The 25924-nt window shown below is 38.2% G+C and overlaps 1 protein-coding gene across 2 annotated transcripts in view; it reads right to left on the bottom strand.

Annotated features, from left to right (window-relative positions):
* tenm1 (teneurin transmembrane protein 1) overlaps positions 1-25924 on the bottom strand; it is a 480926-nt gene that overhangs the window by 106216 nt on the left and 348786 nt on the right. For both annotated transcript variants that reach the window (XM_062045519.1, XM_062045520.1), the window contains exons 20-22: positions 21445-21697; positions 20768-20788; positions 14904-15136 (exon numbers count right to left, since the gene is read on the bottom strand). In XM_062045519.1, coding sequence (XP_061901503.1) covers positions 14904-15136; positions 20768-20788; positions 21445-21697 — 507 coding nt within the window. The remainder of the gene's footprint in view (positions 1-14903; positions 15137-20767; positions 20789-21444; positions 21698-25924) is intronic.

Here is a 25924-nt window from a genome sequence, read left to right as displayed (position 1 = left end):
TGCATGTGTGTGTGTGTGTGTGTGTGTGTGTGTGTGTGTGTGTGTGTGTGTGTGTGTGTGTAGGTTTGAAGAAAAAAGAAGCAGCAAAATCAGACAGAAAGCAAAGGAGGGGAAAAAAGGTCGCTGCGGCAACAGGGAGAATGTGGAGGGAGCTTGCCAGCTTCCGATAAGGGCATTAGTCTGCCCCCTGTGGGTCAGCGAAAGCGTCTTGCACTGCAGTTGCACAGCCATGCAAATGCACATCATCTTCCTCTTTGTCTTCCTCTTGAATATTTACAAAACCCTAACAAACCAAGCTCACAATTGTTTGGCAACAGTCTGTGCTTTCTTTTGCCCAAGTGGACACGCGTCGACAAATGCAAATGATGAGCCGGCCATGACACGTACAGTGTCCACTCTTCTAGCAAGACTTTCAGAGGACACAAATGGTTTTGGTTTTCTTTCTCCATTGGCAACAAAGTTTGAATGATGTCACACCAAGCTCGTCCGAAATGTTTAATGCGCAGATTCAACTCAATTAATTTGAAGAACTGACATTTGAATAGAAATGGCTCCACCCCACAAGATGTTGATTTTGAGTTTGAATTACAGGAATGGAATTAAATTAAATGCACATAGATGAAAATTCTCACAGCCAAGCAACATAAATACTTTCTCATGTTTAACAAAAGTTTTAGCTTAAATACTAAAAATACTTAACACATATTTTGAATACTTGGATGAATATATTCTGGAAAATGAAGCATTTTTCCACCATATTCCATACTTTGAAAGTCATAATACAAACAGATAATGTACAATATACTTTTATTTTTGGTAACACTTTAGTATGGGGAACATACCCACCATTAATAAGTTGCCTATTAAAGTAACAAAGACTTAATTTAGAGTTATTTGGACACTAGGGGAACATATAAGGGTTAGGGTTACTAATAAGCAATAATTCTGAAGTTATTGAGGGAAGACCTTTAGTTAATGGCTTACTGGTTGTATAATAAGGCTATGCAGAATAAGGCATTAATAAGTACTTAATAATGACTAATTAAGAGCCAATATGTTACTAATTTGCATGTTAATAAGCAATTAATTAATGGTGAATATGTGGTCCCCATACTAAAGTGTTACCTTATATTTTAATTGTTGATTAAATACATTTGGTATAATTAAAATATAATGTTTACTTGAGGTTCATAGTAGGGCTGCAGCTATTGAATATTTTAGTAATCTGATGATTATTTTGTTCAATTAATGAAGCCTTAGGACAACACACACTATAATGCCTCGATGCATTGTTTAGGGAAAATAGTTGAAATAAACAAAAACTTTTTTTTAAAATAATGCACATCATCCACATTGAAATTGCACTTTTACCATCTGTGCAATATTACACATTGAAACATAAATAAAACACACCACAACACACACCACCACTCTCATGTGCGCTGTATTTATATTATATGCTGTGAATATTTTGTCAATTTTAATAGTTACACTCAGTAAATGAATAATTTATGCAACAGAATATAAATTGCAGCCTTTCTCTTAATCAAATTAATTAATTAATTCATGCAGCTCTAGTGCATGTAATAATATCTATGACATATGCATACTTGCCAACCCTCCCGGATTTTCCGGGAGACTCCCGAAATTCAGAGCCTCTCCCGAAAACCTCCTGGGACAAATTTTCTCCCGAAAATCTCCCGAAATTCAGGCGGAGCTGGAGGCCACGCCCCCTCCAGCTCCATGCGGACCTGAGTGAAGACAGCCTGTTTTCACGTCCGCTTTCCCACAAAATAAGCAGCGTGCCGACCCACTCACGTTATAACTGTAGAATGATCGAGGGCGAGTTCTTGGTTTCTTATGTGGGTTTATTGTTAGGCAGTTTCATTAACTTCCTCCCAGCGCGGTAACAACACACAACAACAGCAGTCACGTTTTCGTCTACCGTAAAGCAGTTCGTCTGCCGTAAACAGCAATGTTGTGACAGTCTTAAACAGGACAATACTGCCATCTACTGTACATGCATATGTGACGATAACATCTGCGGCTTTTAGAGAGTGCACAACTGCACACACAAGAAGGAGACGAAGCAGAAGAACGAGTCAAGTATTTCTTATATATATATATATATATATATATATATATATATATATATATATATATATATATATATATATATATATATATATATATATATATATATACAGTGGGGCAAAAAAGTATTTAGTCAGCCACCCATTGATTGTCAATGGGTGGCTGACTAAATACTTTTTTGCCCCACTGTATGTATATATATGAAATACTTATATATATATATACACTACCGTTCAAAATTTTGGGGTCACCCAAACAATTTTGTGGAATAGCCTTCATTTCTAAGAACAAGAATAGACTGTCGAGTTTCAGATGAAAGTTCTTTTTTTCTGGCCATTTTGAGCGTTTAATTGACCCCACAAATGTGATGCATCAGAAACTCAATCTGCTCAAAGGAAGGTCAGTTTTGTAGCTTCTGTAACGAGCTAAACTGTTTTCAGATGTGTGAACATGATTGCACAAGGGTTTTCTAATAATCAATTAGCCTTCTGAGCCAATGAGCAAACACATTTTACCATTAGAACACTGGAGTGATAGTTGCTGGAAATGGGCCTCTATACACCTATGTAGATATTGCACCAAAAACCAGACATTTGCAACTAGAATAGTCATTCACCACATTAGCAATGTATAGAGTGTATTTCTTTAAAGTTAAGACTAGTTTAAAGTTATCTTCATTGAAAAGTACAGTGCTTTTCCTTCAAAAATAAGGACATTTCAATGTGACCCCAAACTTTTGAACGGTAGTGTATATATATATATATATATATATATATATATATATATATATATATATATATATATATATATATATATATATATATATATATATATATATATATATATGTGAAATACTTGACTTGGTGAATTCTAGCTGTAAATATACTCCTCCCCTCTTAACCATGCCCCAACCACGCCCCCGCCCCCAACCACGACCCCCACCCCACCCCCGACCACGCCCCCCACCTCCCGAAATCGGAGGTCTCAAGGTTGGCAAGTATGCATATGTGTTTGTATGGTTATGGAATACATTAAATTTATCAATTGCAATTTCTTTTTTCATTTATTTGTTTTTTTCCATTGGAATTTCAATTCAACTTCAACTCAAATTCAATTCAGATTCATGGTCTTGAATTAGAATTTGGGAGACTTTCTAAGTTCATTTCAAAACTTTGCACAAGCCTTGAGCAAACTATGCAAGGTATCATTCCTGTGAACACAACCTATGGGAGATAAAGGGTCAACTATTTAATGATTAAATACATTGAGCAGTGTGCCCCAATTATGTTGTTCACAGTCGCCGTATGAACAGCCAATGTGGTTAATTTTACATGTGCACAACTGTTATTCAGAACTAAACGAGTGCAAAAAATGTGGGCCAAGGCTGTTGCGTCTTGAGGGACTTTTGTCTCTTTCAAGTCAGACATGGGATCCATCCTAAATGGAGCGAGGCCTTTTATTTGCTGAGCTAATTGACAGCGGAGGCACATGTGGAGCCAACTCCAAACAATGCTTCAGATCTTGTATTCATAAGTGAGTGTTTGAAGGATAATCCCTACATTTTATGCTATAAACTTGCGCAGCAGCAGTGTGCTCAATAGGGCCGCGGCATTGTTGGCTAAATCAAAAATTATGGATTACCGAAACAACTGTTTGCCATGTTGTCACACGTGTCACAGCAAGGCCTGGCGCAGCTATGTCAACACGGCGGTACAGGGATGATCTGCTGATGGCACAGGGAGAGGAATGCAAAGAGGAGAAAAAAAAAGGAAGGCTCTAATTTGCAGCGAGAAAGCTCACCAGAGGACACGAGACAAGATCAATGCCGGAGCATCTTCAAAAAAGAAATGGACAGATATTTCTCTGTGAAGTCTAACACTCATTACCATTGGTAAGAGGCTGCAGGAAAGAGGAGGAGCGTAGGCTGTGGCAGATGGATGACTGGGTACCAGGAGGCTCCAGGCAGAAACCTCCAGAGCCTTTCTAAACTGGTTAGTCAGAGTGAAATGGCCACAGAAGACCCTGCGAAGCGCAACCAGTCAAAGAGTATAAAATACCTGACTGTGATTGAAAAGGAGTTTTGGGAGGCAATTTTCTATCGCTGTGCAAAGAAATGAGTACGGCATGTTCCGCAGCATAACGGGTACATGTAATGAGTATAATATGCTTCACATCAGCTGTCAAATCAGCTCCAATTGGGTATTTTATCTCAACATATTATTCCTTCCTATAGTTGTATAAAGTTGGCCTGAAATGAAAATGTAAACTTTACCGATCAAATTCCAAACTACTTTGAGAGCAGGTGAAGTACTTTGTTTATTGTGCGTCACACTGACTGTCTCCCAGTCCGCATCCGAGTGTCACTCCGTATTGCATGCAACATCTCAGCGTGACTGACAAAGGAGACCATGCAGGATGATGGCTGACAGGGTTTGCCTCGATCCACTCTGCCATATGGGGACTGAGAGGTGGCCAGGTGTGTGGGTGTGTGACTGTTCTTCCAAAAATATCGCCCCCACAAGTCCAAGTTACACTAGTCCTGTTTGGGTCTTCCTTGACGGTCCGAGCTGCAAGATAATGAGCTGATAATGATTGTGTTAGCTCTGGCAATGCTGTCTTGCTTGGGACAAAATGAGGATAGTCTTGAGCACGACATTTTCCGACTCTCAAGTAGACCCGTCACTTGTATCAGTACCTTAGGGCCTAATTACTGGAATATAGGCGCATTAGCCCAAAACAAGTAAAGGGGATAGAGCAAGGGTTCATAGCCTTTTGAAAATCGAGGCCCACATTTTCTCCTACAGAAGGGACCCACTCAAAAATGAACACTGAAACCACAATCTTACTCTTGAATTTACTCTAAAATGATATCTAACCTACTTACAGTTTAACTGGATTAATCTTGTCAGATGATATGAAACCATGTGTTAATCACAAAGATCATTATCAAGGCTCAGGTCAGTCTGATTACAAAAATAAATACTAATCAAATATATTGCACAATAAGGGACATTTACATGCAGTTACACAGTTCTAAAATAAATACATTCTAATTAAATCAATAATAAAATTTAAGTGCAAATTAAAATACAGCTTCAACACTGTAGTCATAATTTTTGCGCTGAAGAAACTTCTTAATGACTTTAGCTCCAGACTTCTTCTGTTTGTTTGACATTGTCGTTACTGCCGCAGGTGGTGGAAAGGTGTATTACAACTGAGTACAGGTGTGGCCCAAAGCTGAGAAACAGATCTTCTTTGGCGGCCCTCTAGGGGGCACAAGTGGCCCAACAATGTTTTTATAAAATTGTTAGCATTGTTTTACGTTTCAGGAAACAAACACAAATGGTATAAACCTTGACTTACCTAAGATGCATGGATGTTCGTCTTCACTGTATTGTGACATAATTACTTCCAACGATAAGTGCTATGACAAGCTCATTCATGAACAATAAAAACTAAAATGGCACTTGATCGGACATTTTCTAAAATATGTGATCAATATCTGTCCATTTTATGTTGCAAAACAACATACAAACCCTGGCGAAAACATAAACTTATTGAAAAAGGTGATAATTGCAATTCTACAGTGGGACCGTTATTTGATATCCAAATCCACGTTCCAAAACATAAAGCTGCATTTTGTTTACGAGACTGCGTAATCCAATAGACCCCACTATCGAGTTACGTAACTGGTTACTTTTTTTTCAGGAAGCTGCTAAATTCGGCTACACTGTAGCTAGGTGAGTTTACGGTGCAGGATATCCGGGTGTTTGCTCATTAACATTTCTTTCATTATGTCTCTCTTTTACTTAAATATGCACTCATAAAAGAGATTACTTTTTTTTTTAATTAAAAGTAAAATGTCATCAATCAACATTCCCTTTTAATTCATGCTGTCATAAAATGAAAAAATGAAAAAACATAACCATCACGCTAACAGCACACAGATGACACCCCTACTACTACTACTACTACTATATAGAGAGGTATTTATAAAAATACTTATTTATATTTATGAAGATACTTACAAAAGTGCTGCAATGCATTTTATGAAGCCGGAAGCACAAGTTACCGCAGGACTACCCAGCATGCACTGCACTTTGTAAATATAGTTATACGTTTTCTGGTGCAAGTCTTTCCGGTGTTTAAGTACATAGAGTCGGAGTAAGCATGTGCTGGGATTCTGACGGTATGATAACCTTAGGTAAAACTATCATGGCTTGGCGGTATGACAAAATAGTATTATCGATACACTAAAATGTGTTATTTTGAACAGGGCTTTGTTGAAAAGAACAGAAAAATAACTTTTGAGGTTAGTCATTTGTAAAAAATATAATCGATCTTCTTCCTTCATTGTGGCCATCTGAATTTTTACAGCAGGTGAAGCATTCCCAAACAGACATTGTTGTAATTTTAAACAAAGGGAAAGGTTTGAAGGATTGTTCTCTTTCATCTGTGGTACAGCTCGAGCAGCGAGAGGCATCCTGATGTTTCCACTGCAGCCAGGATGTTTAACTTTCACGTTCGCTCAGGTATAAAGCATAATTTTAGTGGTTTTGAAACCGTCACTTTTTAATGCCGGTGTATACCTTAAAATCGGTAACCGGCCAATGCCTAAATAGGGGTAGTTCATGTATGCTAGTGTATGCGTTAGCATTGCATTTACATTTTGTAATTGATTTTGAGATGTTTTGTTTAATGCAGTGTTTTTCAACCACTGTGGAGATTATGTAGTTTTACCTATTTGGGTTAAAAATATATTTTGCGAACCAGTAATTGTAATCTGCAAATAATAAATAATAATGTTGATTGACCGTACTGTCTGGAGCTCGGCAGAGTAACCATGTTATCCTCTTCCATATCAGTAGGTGGCAGCCGGTAGCTAATTGCTTTGTAGATGTCGGGAACAACGACGATTGTTTGTCATGGTCACAATATGCAGGCGACAGCGGGAGGCAATTTGCAAGTAAAAAGGTATCTAACGCTTAACACGCGAAGTCCCAGAGAAGGGTCAATTGACATTTTTACCTAGAAAACACACAAGAGGGTCATTTGACCCCTAGTCCCCCCTGTGGACACTCCTTTTGTTATGAAAATGTGGCTGTTAGTGGCACACGGCAGGGGGCCACTTGAGCCTGTGTGGGGGAGGGGACCTTACAGCTCAAGCTTTAGTTCTGAGGTAGGTTGTGTGTGTTTTTGCAAGGATCAACAGAATGAAGGGATCAACACTCTGACATTTATTGTTAAAAAAAATACAAAACAAAACATATTTACAAAGAATGAAAAAGCAACTGTTTTCCCAGTTTTGGTGTGGAGGGTTGTTGCAGAAGCAATTGTTATTTTTGTGTGCCAAAAATAGTTTAAAAAAAAAAATTTACAAAGAAAAAAGCATATTTACAAAGAATGAAAAACCATGTCCATGTAAACGTGACTGACATACATTTGAGCAGTCACTCACAATCCTGGCACTGCCATTGCTCCTTTCGGCATTTCCCACATGTATAATTTTTCTGTCTACCTAGACAAACTGCCCCTAACAGCCTCATTACCATAACAAAATGAGTGATTAGTGTATTCGGGAAAAGCGTCGGGCCAAATGACCCCTCTCTGGGTCTTCTAGGTAGACAGAAAAATGCTGGGACTTCTAGTGTTAAACCAAAAAATAAACAAAAGGTGAGTGTCCCTAAGAAAAGGCATTGAAGCTTAGGGAAGGCTATGCAGAAAGAAACTAAATCTGAACTGGCTACAAAGTAAAGAAAAACTGAATGCTGGACGACAGCAAAGCCTTAAAGTGTGTGGAGCAGACAGCGTCCACAAAGTACATCCGTACATGACATGACAATCAACAATGTCCACACAAAAAAGATAACAACTTAAATGTTCTTATTGCTAAAACAAAGCAGGTGCGGGGAATAGCGCTCAAAGGAAGACATGAAACTGCTAAAGGACAATAGCAACAAAACAGGAAAAGCCACCAAAATAGGAGCGCAAGACAATAACTAAAACACTACGCACGGGAAAACACCAAAAAACTCAAAATAAGTCACGGCGTGATGTGACAGGTCGTGACAGTACACCTACTTTGAGACAAGAGCTATATTGTATGTTTTGATTATGGTTTAAATTCATATCCAACAATTGTGACAACTACTTTTTATTGTCTACTGAGTTTCGTTTTTTAATGATTTCTGCTGGTGGTGTGCCTCCGGATTTTTTCAAAGAAAACAATGCGCCTTGGCTCAAAAAAGGTTGAAAAATACTGGTTTAATGTATGTGTGCGCTTAGTTATAGTGGCAAAGTGTGCAGTATCAGATCACTCTTTTTCTTTCCTCCAACGCCTTGGACTGGCTCAATGTTCTATGTGCAAGATGGGGCCCAATGAGGAACATAGGAGCCTGAGGCAGTGAGTGGGCTGTGTCTCGTGAGCTGTGGCCCTGATAGAATGATTAAATATGAATCGTACCAGTTATTGAATTAGATGTTAAAATTCAACTTGTAAGCCAAAAACAAGGTCCTGCCTTTACTCCAGCGGCAACAAAAAAGTCCTAATGTAAAAATGGGTACATTTAAATAATCCTCAAGGCCTCCTCAAATATGAGGAAACTTGAAAATGTTCATCAGTCCCCCATGTGTGTTGGGGACTGTAACCTGTGTCCTCTTCACTGTTTGCCTACCTGGAAGCCAAGCAGTAGCTAATGTTGCTTTAGGACAGGGGTGTCAAACTAGTTTTAGATGGGGGGCCACATGGAGAAAAATCTACTCCCAAGTGGGCCGAACTGGTAAAATCACGGCACAATAACTTAAAAATAAAGACAAATTCAGATTGTTTTCTTTGTTTAAAAATAGAACAAGCACATACTGAAAATGTACAAATCATAACGTTGTTGTTTTTTTTTTTTTACACTTACATGTTGCGGTTAATAGCATTCTACATTTATTTGTCGTTATTTATACTTTCTGAATAAATGATGTGATAATGTTCATCAGTCACCTCATTGGTGTTCATTTTCAATCTATCAAGATAAAAAAAATTATATCAAAATCAAATTACAGGATGTTATTTGTGTAGTTTGTTCATTCTACTCGACTGGTGCACTAATATGTGGTTTATTTTTTTTTTACATATGTAGCATCATCTACAAAGATACAAATAATTGCTATTGTGACATCTAGTGGACACATTTAGAACAGCAGTTTCTTTCATTCAAAAATTTCGGCAAATTTTTATACTCAGCCGACTCATCACGCGGGCCGGATTAAAGCTGTTCGCGGGCCGTACATTTGACACCCATGCTTTAGGATCACCTGTTGTCCCTACTTAAAACAGGAAGTAGTCAATATTGTTGTTAATCTCTTTTGTTATTTATCTTTGCTACCCCTTTCCCTTAATTGGTCCCCTCTGAAACCAATACTATCCAGTAGCCTCCCCAATAAATTCCATCACAATTAGGAAGAGCTAGCTAGGCTACTGGTCTCCAACTCTTACCCCTATGAGAGCTACAGTGACAAAAGAGGAGAGGTGAGCTATTTGTGTATTATTGATGTTTGAATTGTATTTTACGAAGCAGCTCTTCCCTCAAACTGTGCGGCCATTCTCTTTATGCTATGTTAAGTTCAAAGTTTCATTCAATCAAAGTTGATTTATATAGCCTTAAATCACGAGTGTATCAAAGGGCTGCGCAAGCCACAACGACATCCTCGGCTCAGATCCCACATCAGGGCAAGGAAAAACTCAACCCAATGGGCTACAATGAGAAACCTTAGTTTGTTTAATTTGTCATTAAATAGAAGGAAGCAAATATTATTTGACCCTTTTGTGAGTAACTCAGAATCAGGTGAGGGGCTATTGTACCTATTGAAGATATCTGAAAAAGACTAATATCACAGAATATCTGCTTTGGCACAACAACACATACAGATCTCCACTACAGACTAAATGCCAAGCAGGACAGGTTAAAGAAAGGGGGCATTTTCAGTTAGTCATGAACACCCGTTTCTCACCTACTCGTTTACAGCAAAGTACAACGTTTTTTTTTTAATTTCTATTGCAAAGTTGCTCGTATGAATTGTACTAAATCTGGCAACAATCCATTTTGGCTACCAACCACAGTGGTAAAGGTGGCTGAGGGCATTGATGACTCAAAAGTAATCCTCATCTCCACACAAAAACAGAGATGTAATGCGAAGCATGCAAAATATGCTTTTTAACAAAACAAAGTGTTTCCTTGTAATAAAATGCCCCAAGCTAAGAATACACACAATCCAACGTGTGATCCTTTTGTTGTCCTTTGTTCACTATGAATGAATGCTGCAATCCATTTCAGCTCAAGTCAACAGGACATGAAGCTGATGGGGATGTGAATGAAAGCTTTTGGCAGCACGCTGCAAGATCTTTAAACCAGTTATGCATTATACTGTATGGATGAGAGCTTCCATTCAATGTGCCATTGAACAAACAATACAGAGATTCACCACGGTACACGATTGTGTGGTGTCATTAAAACAACCAACCATTACATTAATACGTGTGTAATCTTACAGTCAGGAGGATTACATCACATTTTACTCTATTGCAATTACCTCTGTACAAGGGGCATAACTTTTGTAAGAAAAATACAAGTGTATACGTGTATATATATATATATATATATATATATATATATATATATATATATATATATATATATATATATATATATATATATATATATATATATATATATATATATATATATACCGTAATTTCCGGACTATAAGCCGCTACTTTCTCCCCTCGTTCTGGTCCCTGCGGCTTATACGGCCTGTTCTTCTCCGACACCGACGAAGAGGATTTCGGTGGTTTTAGTACGCAGGAGGAAGACGATGACACAATGAATAAAGACTGCCTTTTCATATACCGGTAGGCTGGTTATTTTGATAACGTACAGGCGAGCACTTTGTATTACTTTGCACCGTTGTATTATTTGTACTCTGCACGAATGCTGTTCGCCATGTCAAAGATGTGAAAGTTTGATTGAATGATTGAAAGATTTATTGTTAATAAATGGGACGCTTTGCGTTCCCAAACAGTCATCTCTGTCCCGACAATCCCCTCCGTGGTAGCAGGAACCCCTATATACTACGGTAATTACATATCAAAACCCTGCGGCTTATAGTCGGGTGCGGCTTATATATGGAGCAATCTGTATTTTCCCCTAAATTTAGCTGGTGCGGCTTATAGTCAGGTGCGGCTTATAGTCCGGAAATTACGGTATATATATATATATATATATATATATATATATATATATATAAATATATATATATATATATATATATATATATATATATATATATATATATATATATATATATATATCCATCTATCCATTTTCTACCGCTTGTACCTTCCAGGGGGCACTGGAGCCTATCTCAGCTGCATTCGGGCGGACGGCGGTGTACACTTTGGACAAGTCGCCACCTCATCACAGGGCCAACACAGATGGACCAACAACATTCACACTCACATTCACACACTAGGGCTCATTTAGTGTTGCCAATCAACCTATCCCCAGGTGCATGTCTTTGGAGGTGGGAGGAAGTCGGAGTACCCGGAGGGAACCCACACAGTCACGGGGAGAGCATACAAACTCCACACTGAAAGATCCCGAGCGCAAGATTGAACGCAGGACTTTCGTACTGTGAGGCAGATGCACTAACCCCTGTTTCCACCGTGCTGCCATATATATATATATATATATATATATATATATATATATATATATATATATATATATATATATATATATATATATATATAGTAATAATATGAACAAGTATAAAAAAAAAATATCGATATAATCACTTTAGTATCGTTTATATACTGATACTATACTAGGTATCGATACTATAGCTGGCTCGGTCACCTCTACTTTACATTGAAGCTTCAGCGTTAAGCTTCTTGTGTCATCCTGATTGGTGTGTGATAATGTAACTTGAAATAATTTTACTTTTCGTCATGGTGGTGAGGATTAGTATCTTAAAAGCGGCTTCGCACTGTGGATGAACGACACACTCATTTCAGCTTGATCTCAAATTTGAGCCAGTGTTTTGGCAAGACATGCACCCCCTAGTATTAGCGCAACTCCTGCATGTGTTTAACCAAGGAATCCAGAAAAGTAAACGTGTCTTTCTAAGCGTCCATCGCTTTTGAAGGTATCTTTCACAAGAATACATATTTCAGCCATGTAAACACTAGGACGAAGCCGGAAAGATCGGTTGGCCTCGACAGCTCATCAGCCGATCAATTAAAAAATTCAGCCCCCGATCTGATCCCATGATCGGTATTAGGACATCTCTAAAAACAATAATAATGGTACCATACATCCTAAATGAGATCTGAAACCTGCTCCACTCATCCAGTCACTCACAACGTGCCTTTTCCTATAACCATCAGGTTTCTGTAAGCCAGTATGGTTTCATAATTTGGGTGATGTTTGCCCAAATGTAATATTGGGACCACGGGTCATCTATTAGGGACCACTGGTACTGCAAATAAACCTACATTGAATCGTTACATTTCGTTGGTGCCACAATCAGTGTTAGGAAAAACAATTTAATTACTTTTACGTATGTTACAAAACCGTTACCGATGCGTTTGATCTAATGTGGCACGCTACTTTTCGTCTGGTTGTATGTCAACAAGACAGTGTCAGAAGCACAGCAAGTCAGTCAGTGCTCGCTGAGGACGATGATAGCTGCTTGCTTTCGCCTCAGAGTCTCCAAGATACAAAAAGTCTCCAAGAAAAGAAAAAGTCTCCAAAATCACCAGATATGTCGCTAGTAGCTGTTTACAAGAAAGGTCACCAAGAGGATTAGCAACACTGTACACTGTTCATGTGAAAGTGTTTCACTTCAAAATGGTATTTTAAACTTGATGTGCACCAATGATAGAACGTTTGTCTTTGTAATACCAAGAAGTTACCTTAGTTTTATCCAAAGTTCTGTTTTGAAGGGAAGTGAGCGCCCCTCCTCGCAATCACAGATTGTGTAACAAGCCTTAACCTGGAAGTGACTAATCGTCATTCAGATTTGATAACGCGATATATATATATATATATATATATATATTTAATCACATGTGTTAACATGTTAACCTTGAGAGCCTTAAAAACAACAAAAACAAAATTACATCAGCAAATACAATACTGTATATACAGGTACGATACCAAAAATTATAAATAAATGCAAATTAGTGAAGTAGATGCTAATAACACAGTATTGAAAATTAACATTATTGTACTACAATTGAAAAATAGGATAGGATAGACTTTATCCCACAATAATACCACCAATAGAAATAACATTACTGATAATGAATAGCACCATTTACTTCTACAATCATAATTGCAATCGCTTCAAATGCAACAATACATACATGTAATGAATAATTGAATTACAAAAGAAAAGAGAGAGAGGGGGGTAAAGAAAGAGTGTTAAAATGAATTTTTTATATTTAAGACGTATTCCTAAAAAAAAATTCTGTGCTACAAAAAAAAATTATGTGCTACTCATTTTTTACATTTATTCATTTGTCATTTACTGGCGCTAGTAGTGAAAAAGCTAAGCGTACAGCGCTGTCAGTGTGCCGTTTTTAATGTGATGTGAGTGTGTATTTGTATACGTGTGATTGTGCACGCTTGTAAATCTGTATACTGAAGCATGATTGTATGCATGAGGGTATGTATGTATGTACATGTTTATGTGTATGTATGTATAGTGTGTATGTGTGCATGTATGTATGTATGTGTATGTATAAGTGCGTATGTTTGTACTGTTTGTATATGTGTATGGATGTACTGTATGGATGAATGTACATTTGTATATACGTATATTTGTATGTATGTATTGTATGCACAGTATATTTATCTCTCAGTGTGTGCGGGAGACAATGCATGGCCCCAGCCACCCAGAAAGCACCACCGAAAATGGCAGGTGTGACGCCCAAAAAACAAGGGACCACTGGCACCACGCTGGAAGGCGGGCCAGCAACAGGACCGCCAGATCCGGGCGTCCTGCGCCACCGGATAGACCAGCGGAAGGCTGAGGACAAGGCACAGGATAATTAGGAGACAACCAACTCCCAAGCCAGTGAGAGACCACATCCCCTGCGGGCAGAAGGACGACAGGACGCCTGCCCAAAGGGGCCCAGAGACTAAGTAACCGGCCAGCCCCATCAGCGACCGGGCCCCCACAAGCCCAACCCCCTACAGGAGAACACAACAAAGCCCACAGCTGGCCACCCCAACCATGACGGCCAAAGCAGGACCGTCCACCACAAGGCCATGGGAACCACCAACCCCAACCCCAGAGGGACCCTATCGGTGGAGATGGGACACCCAGCGTCTACCCTGGCGGAGCCTTCCGCTGAATAATAAAAATAAATCAATACAAAAAAAAATACAAATTAAATGAAATTAAATTAAATAAACAAATAATGATAAAAATGATAAGAAGAAAAATTAAAATAGGTACACATAAATAAACATACACATGCACGCACACTCGCGGAAAAAAAAAAGAAGGGTCAGAGACACAAAGGAGATGCCACACATAGAAGGCCATTACCCCAGTATCCGGCTGCCGTGCAGCACTGCAACATGCCACATGGTACACCGGGGTGCCACGACAGACCGTGACAGGGGATGATGCACTTTGAAGCTATAACAATTTTTTTTTGTCTATGCATCACATCCATAATAACCATTCATTTAAAAGGTAGTATTAGACAATTTATCAGAACCTTCTCAGTGACTCATAGATGGTCTTACCTCGAGGGTTATTAAGTGCAGCTTCTGTGGCCTTTCTGCCTTCTCCACAGTGGCTTTGGTCAAAGGGTAAACACTGCTCTCCCGTCCCAGCTACCACCTCCAGATTGCGAGAGGGATCTTTTGGCTGACCCAGGTTTCTCACTCTGTACACTCTGCGACTGCTGGTGTCCGACACATAAAGAACTTCCCCCATTGGATCCATGGCCAGGTAGTATTTATGGGCTGGGCTGGTGCTGTCAAGGAATTACCAAAAGAGATATACGTTTACACATTTTTAAACTTTTACCAATTATGGTAGGCACTAGCTTTAATTATTATTTTCATCACAGCATCAGTTCAGTTAAGGTATCAAGAGCTTTTCAGTATTACGCTGGTCACATATAACAATATGTATAAATCTATAGGCCGTCATTTTCAGAAAACGTATAAAAACAAAGCGACTTCAAGGTCAATGAGAAGTATACTCTTTAGTGGCATATCTCCACACTGTAGCTTTTCATTTTGGGGGAAATAATTAACAATGTGGTAATGTTCCTATTCTTTTTTACTTCACATAATAATAGACAACCTGATTCCATTTAGTGATGCATTGGACAACAGTAATGTTATACACGCTGCAGACTTAATATTATGCTTTTCTGCTTTATAATCATGTGGTCAATGAGTTCTGCACATCTTCATGTTTCACCCAGGCATGGTATGGACGTAATAAGATCTACAATTGCTTACAATCAGAGGAGTGAGGATGCTCTGCAATTATCAAGCTGGTCCATCAGTATATTCATCACGAAGAAAGCTTAGATAAAGTGAATGGGGTAGTGATTAATTGGTTTATATCAAACCAAAACTCTTAACGTTCTTTATTAGGGGAATGGTCTGCTTGTGTATTCATTGGCAAATGTGGTGTTAGAATGCATATTCTACATTATGAGAGCTTGTTCACAAAAGCTGTTTTTTGTATATGTTTCTTGAATAATGTATATTGAATGTAATAACTGTAAACATGGAGAGATCTCAGATCCATGAGTCATACAGACACACACATTGTCAGTCTGTTGATGTAGATGTTGTAACAGAATAGCATCTGGAGGAAAATACTGCAGTATGGAAGCACAGTGTATTCGTTTTAAATAAAAACAATACAATTCTAAGCACACATGGCATTAATACTTCTACTTCACACTTTGAGTCTAAACCGCTATCACTGTGGGCATAAACATATAGTACACTAGTTTTTTGTTAAAAAAACGACCTGCGACAAAGGCTGGTTCACCCCAAAAACCGGACATCCAATACCCAGAAAATCAGGAATGTACTGATTTGTACATGGGGGAACAACCATGAAGCAAACTCATGTCACAGCACAGACAGGGATATTCTTAAAGACTCAGCTGCCTATACGCACCTTAAAGAGAAACCATTTTTGGAGGATAAAAATGCACGCATTCTGGACATTGAGGACAAACCGTTTTAAAGGGGCACCAAAGAGGCCATATACTGTATGTCAAAGATGAGAAACCATCTCTGAACAGTGGGGGTGGGATGTCTGCAACACCATCTATCCAACACATACAATACTGTCCTTTCATACCTTGCAAAAATATTTTTTAACTTAGCCTTTAACAATTAACAAGACACAGGCATTATCGGCTTCAGGTGTGCCCTTGATTATTGATACAACTGAATTGAATGCAAACCAGAGCGATAGTTGCAGAGAACGACAGAGGTCTCATTCCATTGTTCCATTGCACAATAACAGAGCAAACCCATCCTTGACTGAGCATGTCCCCACTTTCAAAAAATACTGTACACACTTGGGATCATGCACCATCCTCCTATCTTAGTCTATGAACATGTCTGCTTGTGTGAGGAGCGAAATGTCTTCTAAGACAATCTGATCATTCCAGTTGTGATCCTTTCAATGGCCTGAGAATAAAATAACCTGGATGAATGAAAATATTCACAGGCATCCTCCAAACAGAATGTTTAGCTTGTTTATAGGGATGGGTACCAGAAAACAAACTAATTTTCTTGAGTTACCAGTTAAACACCAGCACCTTTTTAAAAGAACCCTAACAAGCCCTAATTTTGGGTAAAATGTAAAAGATATCAACCCTCCCTTTTTAATCATGTAATTTAGTCATGTATTAATTTTCTCACTTTTAAACTTGGGATCTTTGAGAGAAAAATCCACATTAGAATGCTCAACATTTTAATGCCCCAATCTAATCAAAACCCTCTTGAGATGGAAGAAAACCTTGATATCAACCTGGACATGTTCAGTTCTCAAAGTTCAATACCGTAGATCCCGCGGTATTTCGGTTTCAATACCGTGACGCCTGGCGGTATCAAACAAAAAGTTGGTGTGCAGTTTTTTCCGGCACTTAAGCGTTGGCCGGGTCTGAAAATAAATTCCGTCTCCTAGAATCCTCTGCGCAGCGCGGGTCGCCAAGTTGGGGGCGTGGAATGCCATAAGCAGGAAGTGAAGTGGGTAGTAGTCGATGAGAGGAATTGTTTTTTTTTGTAGATTTCCTAAAAATTGTCATCAAGATCTTTCCATAACAATTTCAGTTAACTTGCAAAACAAACGGACAAACAAACCCTGGCGAAAAAATAACCTCTTGGCGGAATTCTGCGTTCTGTAACGCAATACTTTCATCTCAAGTGTTTCCAAAGCGACACAGAGCCAGCCACTTTGCACAGCAAAGAGTCAATCAGCCAAAAAAATGTTCAATGTGAGCAATATGAAAAATCTAAAAACTACTTGATAAATCCTCAATCCATTCATTTATTTTTCCTATTTGTTTCTCTCGATGTCACGGGCGGGCTGGAGGCAATTGAGCTGCACCCGGATGGAAGGCAGCATACATCCTGGACAAGTCACCTCCTCATTAACTGTCATCCAGAAAATATATTTAAAGCCAGCAAAGCCAAACATGTGGGGTATTTATATTATTAAATGTTTAATTTTAGTAAACTTTTAGGAGGACGAGCATTTTCCAGACTTATGTAAGCAAGTCCACTGTGAAGGACACTGCTGGTCAGAAAGTAAAAGTTGAAAGACACTAAAGTGAACATTACTGTTTTACAATGGATGTTTACATTGTCACTTTAAAGATATGCAACTGTAATATTTGCTTGAAGCAGTGAAAGACCCTGCACAATTTTTTGCACTTAAAAATACATAAATGTAGTAATACATATGATTAGAACATTTTAGCATTATGTCTGTCTTCAATGACAGTAAGTCACTGCCACGTAATTTTACACACTAACATTTTTAAGCCATTTTTTTTGGACACATACCACTATAATATCATACCGTGGCCTTAATACCCTGATCATATTGTACCGTTAGATTTGATACCGTTACATCTATACAACACAGTCGCTGGTGCTGTCAGTCATCGAGTCCATTAAGTGCATAACAGTTTACAGAGCTCTTGCACATACATAATTTAAACTTGATCCAAGGAGAGTTTTTTTGGCAAGTTTCAAAGTGTGTCACTGCTCTGCGCGGCATAAAATATTTGTTGGTTCTCTTAAAGTTTCAGCAAGCATTGCACTGTGCACAGCGCATGATTACAAATGACTTCACTTGCTTTTTTCTCAATTAGATGCTCATCTCAAATTGTATTCATCCAGTGAAAGGGAAATTAACAAAAATAACAACCAAAGCAAAAGCAAATTAACTGTAGCCTCCCCTGTTCCTTTCACATGTAAAAAAAAAATCGGTCATCAGAGTTAATAGACTCTGTGATCTCGACTGTCTGGGGCTCTCAGATGACTTTGTGGAGGACTTTTTCCCCTTGTGTGTTCCTCTTGAAGGCAGAGAATAGACATTGTTTTTTAACAGTAAGAACATCCCATATTGTCTCCCCTATGAGAACACCTTGTTTTAAAACCCCTGCTTGCTGATAGGCACTTTACAGGGAAGAATGTGAAGAGAAAGGCTTTGAAAGCTGAATATAGATGAATAATTAATGCATTCGACTTGGGAGAACAATAGTATAGAATAAAAAAGTAACATGCTGCTAACAGTAAAACGCAGCCTTTGAAGCAGGAAGTGAAGGAGGAACCCTCGCGTTGAGGAAAAGGGTATCTTAAGTGCCTCCAGAAGAATCCAGTCCAAAGCCAAAGTTGTCTTTCTTTTAGGTCCGTCACTTGCTTTCACCCACTTGTCATATGATTTGATGGACTTGTTTATTGACACCGAAGATTGCCAGGTGATCACTACTGTCCCATATTTTGAAACTAAAGTGAGCTTAAAAGGGACACACTTTGTCCTGTATTACGATGAGGCTCAAACGTAGTTTGCAAAATGTCTGTAGAATTAATCAATGTCATGACATTTTACATCAAACACACTTCTAGCACCTTTCTGCTCTGTCACCAATACCAACAAGTTTGACACCCCTGGTGTACGCGATAGCACAACTGGTTCAAACTATATCTGAACAAAATATATACCTTCATGCTCATTCTATAACAGATCCACCCAGTGGTGTGTCGTCAGGGCTAGCAAGGCCTTCTCTGCTGGCCTAACATAACCGGAAATCATAATCATAATTAAAGATAAAAGGATTATATCTAAAAGTATTCATATTCTCTCCATGTCATATTATGCTCCTTCCAGCACTGTTGTTTTAAGGTTATATAGTTTGTATCCAATCAGAATTCAGCTATCTTATGTTGCCATGCTGTACCAAATCTGCCAAGAGCCTTTAGAGTCAATAATGCTGGCGTCTGTGCACTGTAAGTGAACGGACACAAACATTTGACAGACAGTTGCAATAACCAATCAGATCACGAGTTGTTGTCAGTAAGGCCTTCTAATCTAGATGACCTAAGGCAGATATATAGTGATGTTATGAGCTGGGTAACATAAGAACTCAATTACCCAGAATGCCACAGTAGTGAAGAACATGCGCAGTTACCCCGTTTAGGTTGAATGTAGACATGCAGCGGGATGTTTTTGATGAGCACGCTGTGGAGTAAACTTTAAGAACTCAGCCAACACGCCTTGTCTGCATCTTTTATGATTAGACAAGACAAGATACAATATATATTTGCAAGGCCATTTTCAAGAAGGATATTTAAAGAGAAACTACATCTTCTGAGATGATGTCGACCAACCCCGGAAGTTAGTTCAGCTGTCCCGGCGATGTAATGTGAGTTCAGATATTTTATTTTATTTAATTTTTTTCATGTTTAATATGTTTTTTACAATTTTTATTTTGACAGTACCCCATAAAATAAGTTTTAATGGCTGATGAGGGTTTATTGATTTTTAAATGCGCCAGAAAATAACCCGTTTTCTACACTGTTGATATGTTCAATGCACGGTAGTGCGTAAATGTCTTTCTGTATAGTATTTCTCCAGCAATGGTCATGTGGGGACATCAATTATGGCATTTTCAGAGGTAATTATTGAAGTCGGACATAGCTGAAAGTCTAGGTGGGAAACACACTGCATCCACCGATATAGTGAAATCATAAACACACTATAAACACATTATCAGCTTAGTATTGGAAACACATACAAACAAATATAAATTCTATGTTGTCTGTCTAATCTTCTGTTGATATATTGTTAACTACATTAGGCTTTGAGCCAGTGGCTCCAAAGCCCACAGTTTTAGTGCAGCTCAAGAGACAGTAAAGGCTTGCTATTTAAACAGAGAGTTTGCTGATTGCAACATAGAGGATGGCGTTGTGTATTGAGGGAGGTCAATGCAGTTTGCAGCAGACAAACACAATATATTACTGTTAAATTGAGTTTTTGTTTTCTATTAACGCATTCTTTGTTTTTCTACTGTGTGTGTGCGTGTCATGTGGAAGTGCTGTTAATTGCCAATTCTCACCTGTGTCTGGTGTCCCGGTTCCTGATAACAAGCCATGACGGAGCATGAAATAAAAAGAAAACAGAAGGAAAATATGTAATTCATAATTCTATTGAGAACTGTACACATTTCACAAGCCATAGCGAGTCTGTTTTATCCCCATAAAATATGATTATGCTTGATTTTAAATGGCTGCATTGCTTCATATTAAATATTTATACAAACAGGAAGGTTTTTCGCCATTTCTTCCCATAGGAGAGCAGAGTATCCAATAGAGTCATTTTAAAACCTCTATCTAGAGCAAAACTATTAGTAGGAGATGCAATAACACCAGAAACTATGAGTTAAGTTTCATAAGAAGAACACTTTAAAGGACAAATGACTGTGCAATCCCATTGAGATACTACTATGCTTGAGAAAATAGAGCAATACAGAATGTAGAGCCTCCAGCACAGTGTGATATTGTCATAATCCAACACAAAAACCCCATTTCACAGTAAAGACTTTCAGCCTCCCTCACAAACCAAAGAGGTAGATTAAAGTGTGTGAAGTCAGAAGTGCGCATACATAGTTTTTGCATGAAGGCAAACTGAGATCAAGCGGATAACACATATGCTAAATACAGTACGCACTAACTCATACATCCAGGTAATGGTACTGTCGTCCTGCTAAATAGAGAGATTAAAGTCTCAACTCACTTAAGTTCCAGTATGGTTCTGGTGTATCCGTCTGGATGGACCCTGCGGATGAAGTTGAAGTCTCCGACATATAGAGAACCATCAGGACCACTGGACAGAGCCACAGGGGCATAGAGCATCATGTCCTTGGCCGCGCCACTGCAGCTTGGACCGCAGGGGACGCTCCGGTAGAATCCGTTCCCCATAACGGTGCTGATTACAGAAGGCTGCTGGGAAAGGAATACATTTTCTCCATTCCCCTTGTGGAGGATTCCTGGGAAAACGACAAATAGGTTGAATGAATGTAATATTTAATCCTCAATACACCCGGTCCCTAGCCCAGAGTCAACTGAGAATATGCAGTTGACATGATTCACACTGATATTTGAACAGAAGGTGGAGGTAGGACAGTTTCCTGAGGCACTCCCTACTAGCCAGTAAAAGGTGCATTCACAAACATTTATAGGCTGTAGCTACAAAATATAGTTAAAGCAAACTTACCATATCCAAAACATGAACAAATAATCTAACTTTAACATAGAAACATAGACATTTGTAAAGCCTGGTTAACTAAAGGGAGAAAATACACACTTTAGCACATTTCCACATGTTTGATTGATTGATTGATTGATTGAAACTTTTATTAGTAGATTGCACAGTACAATACATATTCCGTACAATTGACCACTAAATGGTAACACCCAAATAAGTTTTTCAACTTGTTTAAGTCGGGGTCCACGTTAAGTATGTGAGGTATGTTTTACTAAAAGCATGTCTTTGGTTTGAAAACCAACTACTGCACTGCAAAAACTGAAATCGAAGTAAGATTAAATATCTCAAATAAGGGATTTGCTTATATTCTATCTGATAAGATAATTCTTCTCACTAAGCAGATTTTATGTTAGAGTGTTTTACTTGTTTTAAGTGTTTTGGTCCTAAATTATCTCAGTAAGATATTACAGCTTGTTGCTGAGATTTTATGACCTATATTGAGTAAAACATGCTTGAACTGTTGCAAAGCTGTGTCATCAACACTCACAAGTATAAAACTACTTTTTTAAAGTAATAATTTCTTACTTCAAGCCTGAAAAAAAAATCATGATTTTGACACAATTGTGTCTTATAATTAAAACAGATGACAGCCAAAGGGACTTTGCTGTTTTATTTTCAATGAAACGATAGAAATTACGTACTCATATAGTGGTACAGTTGGCACAGTACAGTAAACATTTAAACATGTGACATTTCAAACAATTTTGAACAGAAATAGTTCATGCATATTCAGATAAATTCTTCTAAATTACAATTAAAAACAATTTGGCCGGGGGCCGGGCTGTATATATGCGCACTAATTGACTGAAAGAGCACGCACTTGGCGCGATGATGTCATGTTATCGATGGAAAAATGCATTTTTAGACCATATGATTTGCCTGAGCGTTGAGGAGACCCCAAGAGTAACAAGCGGTTGCCTTGTTGCCTTTCCATTAAGAACAATAAATTAGTTTTTAGTATAAGTTTGCTGGTTTCAAGAAATGTAATGCCGAGTGCATATCATTATGTCAAGATAATGGCACTAGCATTTACTTAATTTAAGAATATTTTTCAACACATTGAGCAAAAAGGTCTCTTTTTTTTTTCTACGAAGAAAAGTGCACTTGTTATTAGTGATAATATACTTTTTTTAAGGTATTTTTGGGTTCATTGAGGTTAGCTAATTCGACTTGTTTTGGAAAGCCTTGACAAGCCAAATTTTCTTGTTCTATTGGCAGATAATTTTGCTTAGTTCAAATAAAATACCCCTAATTTTTGTATTTTTTGTTCTTGTTTTTGACCACTGACTTTTTGCAGTGTGTAATCTTAAATGGTGCAATAATTTTACATTGAGAACACTGAAAGCTTAAATTTAAAAAAAAATTAACACAAAAATCACACCACCTGCTAATGAAATTGTAGGACTTAGTACCCCTGTTGTTTTCTTTGCCCATCCCCGATTGGCAGAGGTGGGACCAAGTCATTGCTTTGCAAGTCACAAGTAAGTCTCAAGTCTTTGCCCTCAAGTCTCGAGTCAAGTCCCGAGTCAAGACAGGCAAGTCCCGAGTCAAGTCCAAAGTCAAGACTGGAAAGTCTCAAGTCGTGTCCCAAGTCCTGCATTTTGAGTTTCGAGTCCTTTCAAGTCCTTTTAACCACAGACTAATATTTTTACTCAGACTGTGTATGCTTTTAAAACGCTGTATTTATTTATTAAAACAAGTGCATTTGAAATTGCAGGAAAAAAAATAGTGCTGACATTGCAATTCATAATAGCACTATTAACCAGTCATTTTAATAGTTTAAACAATTTTAAACATTTAACTCATTCCTTTACAGAATAAACACATTTGCAAAAACAAACATTAACATACTATTGGTTGTATTTTATGAAAATAATATTACCAGAGTTGAGAAGGAGCAAAGATCTTCAATATTTGTATGTGAAAATCACAAAGAAATCTTCTGGGGGAGGATGACGCCCCTACAGGGGTTTGGTTTACAAACTTTCAGCCCCACCTAAAACAAAATTCACCACCCGCCACTGATTATGATGCATTCTCATTTTAGGCAAAATATAAGACAATACTTTCTTAACAGTATAATTGTAACCAGGAATAAGTCTTCAAGTAACAATATTCAAATACTAACATTGTTGGGTAAAACAGCATTTGGTTTTATTCTGAATCCAGTGAAACAGATTGGTGGTTTTAGCTGGTATAATGACTTTCAGGTGTTTATATATGTTTAAGTATTTGGCAGACGCTTTTATCCAAAGCGACATACATAAAAAATACATACATAACAATCACTGTAAACATGATCATTTAAGGGAAGAATGTAATACAAAATATCAATACAAAGTGTCAAGACAGAATAAACTCTCTGCTGTTGCAGCAACAGAGATACAGTCTATAGGTCCCTAAGATATATAGATATCTAATGTATTCATACATTGTTTATGTAGGATATACGCATGTATATATAACCTAATCATATTGTTTCTTCAATTTAAAAATAGCTTACCGTTTTTTCCCCCTTCTCTGGGATTATATTCCCAGTTTTGATCTCGGACGTCTGGTCTCTTATAGTGTATAAGAATATTATATTACTGTTAAGCAAACTATGAATAATAAAACTCGCCAAAACATGTGTCAATTATCATAGCTACACGTATGACAAAAAACCACGTGAAAATCAGTGGTATTCAGTGAGGTAAAATTAATTAAATGCGCTGACAGTTCATTGCTCCTGCCAAATGAATTGCACTGAGTGGAGCAGATCACCACTCCAAGATGGCGGCCCCGCGTCTCGTCTGCGCCAGTAGGCAGTAGCGCTCGATGAAATGTACCCTTATAAGATGTCTATGGTTATAACGTTAGCAGTGAGTTTACAGCCTCACTGATTTAACTACACAGCAAATAAAAGTCATGTTACTTAGCCAATAAACGTTATCTTACATTCAAAACGTACCCTTCTTTGTGCAACTTCAAATGTCGAACGAAGTTGGAAGTTGTTGCGTCTCCGTCTGTAATATTCGAACTGCGTGATTTGCATACGCAATTCGTTTTTTGTTGACCAAGTCGTAGTTTTTATACCCGAACGAAACCAACTTTGGCATAATTGTTTCTCTCTGCCGCATTGTTTGACAACTCATGTTCGGTGGTTGTCCTGCAATTTGATTGGATGAATGCTGTGTGATGAAAACAACGTATAACTAATTTGATTGGCTGTTGTACTGACAGCGCACCAGCTGACACGCAGCACACACGCTGATAGACAGACACACACATACAAAATGAAAGATACGGAGCGCTCCCAAATAACTTTTTAAGATTTACGTTTTGGGGAAAGTAGCAAGTCATGTCAAGTCAAAAGGCTCAAGTCCAAGTGAAGTCACAAGTCATTGATGTTAAAGTCTAAGTCGAGTTGCAAGTCTCTTTACATTTTATCAAGTCGAGTCTAAAGTCATCAAATTCATGACTCGAGTCTGACTCGAGTCCAAGTCATGTGACTCGAGTCCACACCTCTGCCGATTGGCATTATGAGAACCGAGGTAGTGCAATGTGTGCTATTGAAACAGTGAAAGGAGCTCACACATCAGTTATTCTAAGGCAGTTTTATGAGTGATGCTGCAAGAGTCAAGTTTGACACCTATAACAAATCACTATTTTATGACGCCAATGTCATACAAAAAAGATAGCATACGTACCGGGAGATGAAATAACAATGATGTTAAATGTGGCTCCTTTGCCACACAGTCCGGTGTCCTGCTGCCTCCCCAGGCTGGTGCACAGCTGAGGCAGCATTTAACTTCCACACAGCCCCCCCGCTCTCTTTAATTACTTCTCATGTGTTTTAATGTAGCCAAATTCATTATACAGTTGGTTGCATTTGCATTTTTTCTGTGTGTCTATTGTCAGACAATAGTTTGAACACGACACAGTGTTTTTTTTTTTATATCACAGCCCA

Source organism: Entelurus aequoreus, linkage group LG04 (assembly GCF_033978785.1).
Source record: "Entelurus aequoreus isolate RoL-2023_Sb linkage group LG04, RoL_Eaeq_v1.1, whole genome shotgun sequence".
NCBI classification, from domain to species: Eukaryota; Metazoa; Chordata; class Actinopteri; order Syngnathiformes; family Syngnathidae; genus Entelurus; species Entelurus aequoreus.
Note: the sequence above shows the minus strand (reverse complement) of the source record. Positions and strands in the feature narration are given on the sequence as shown.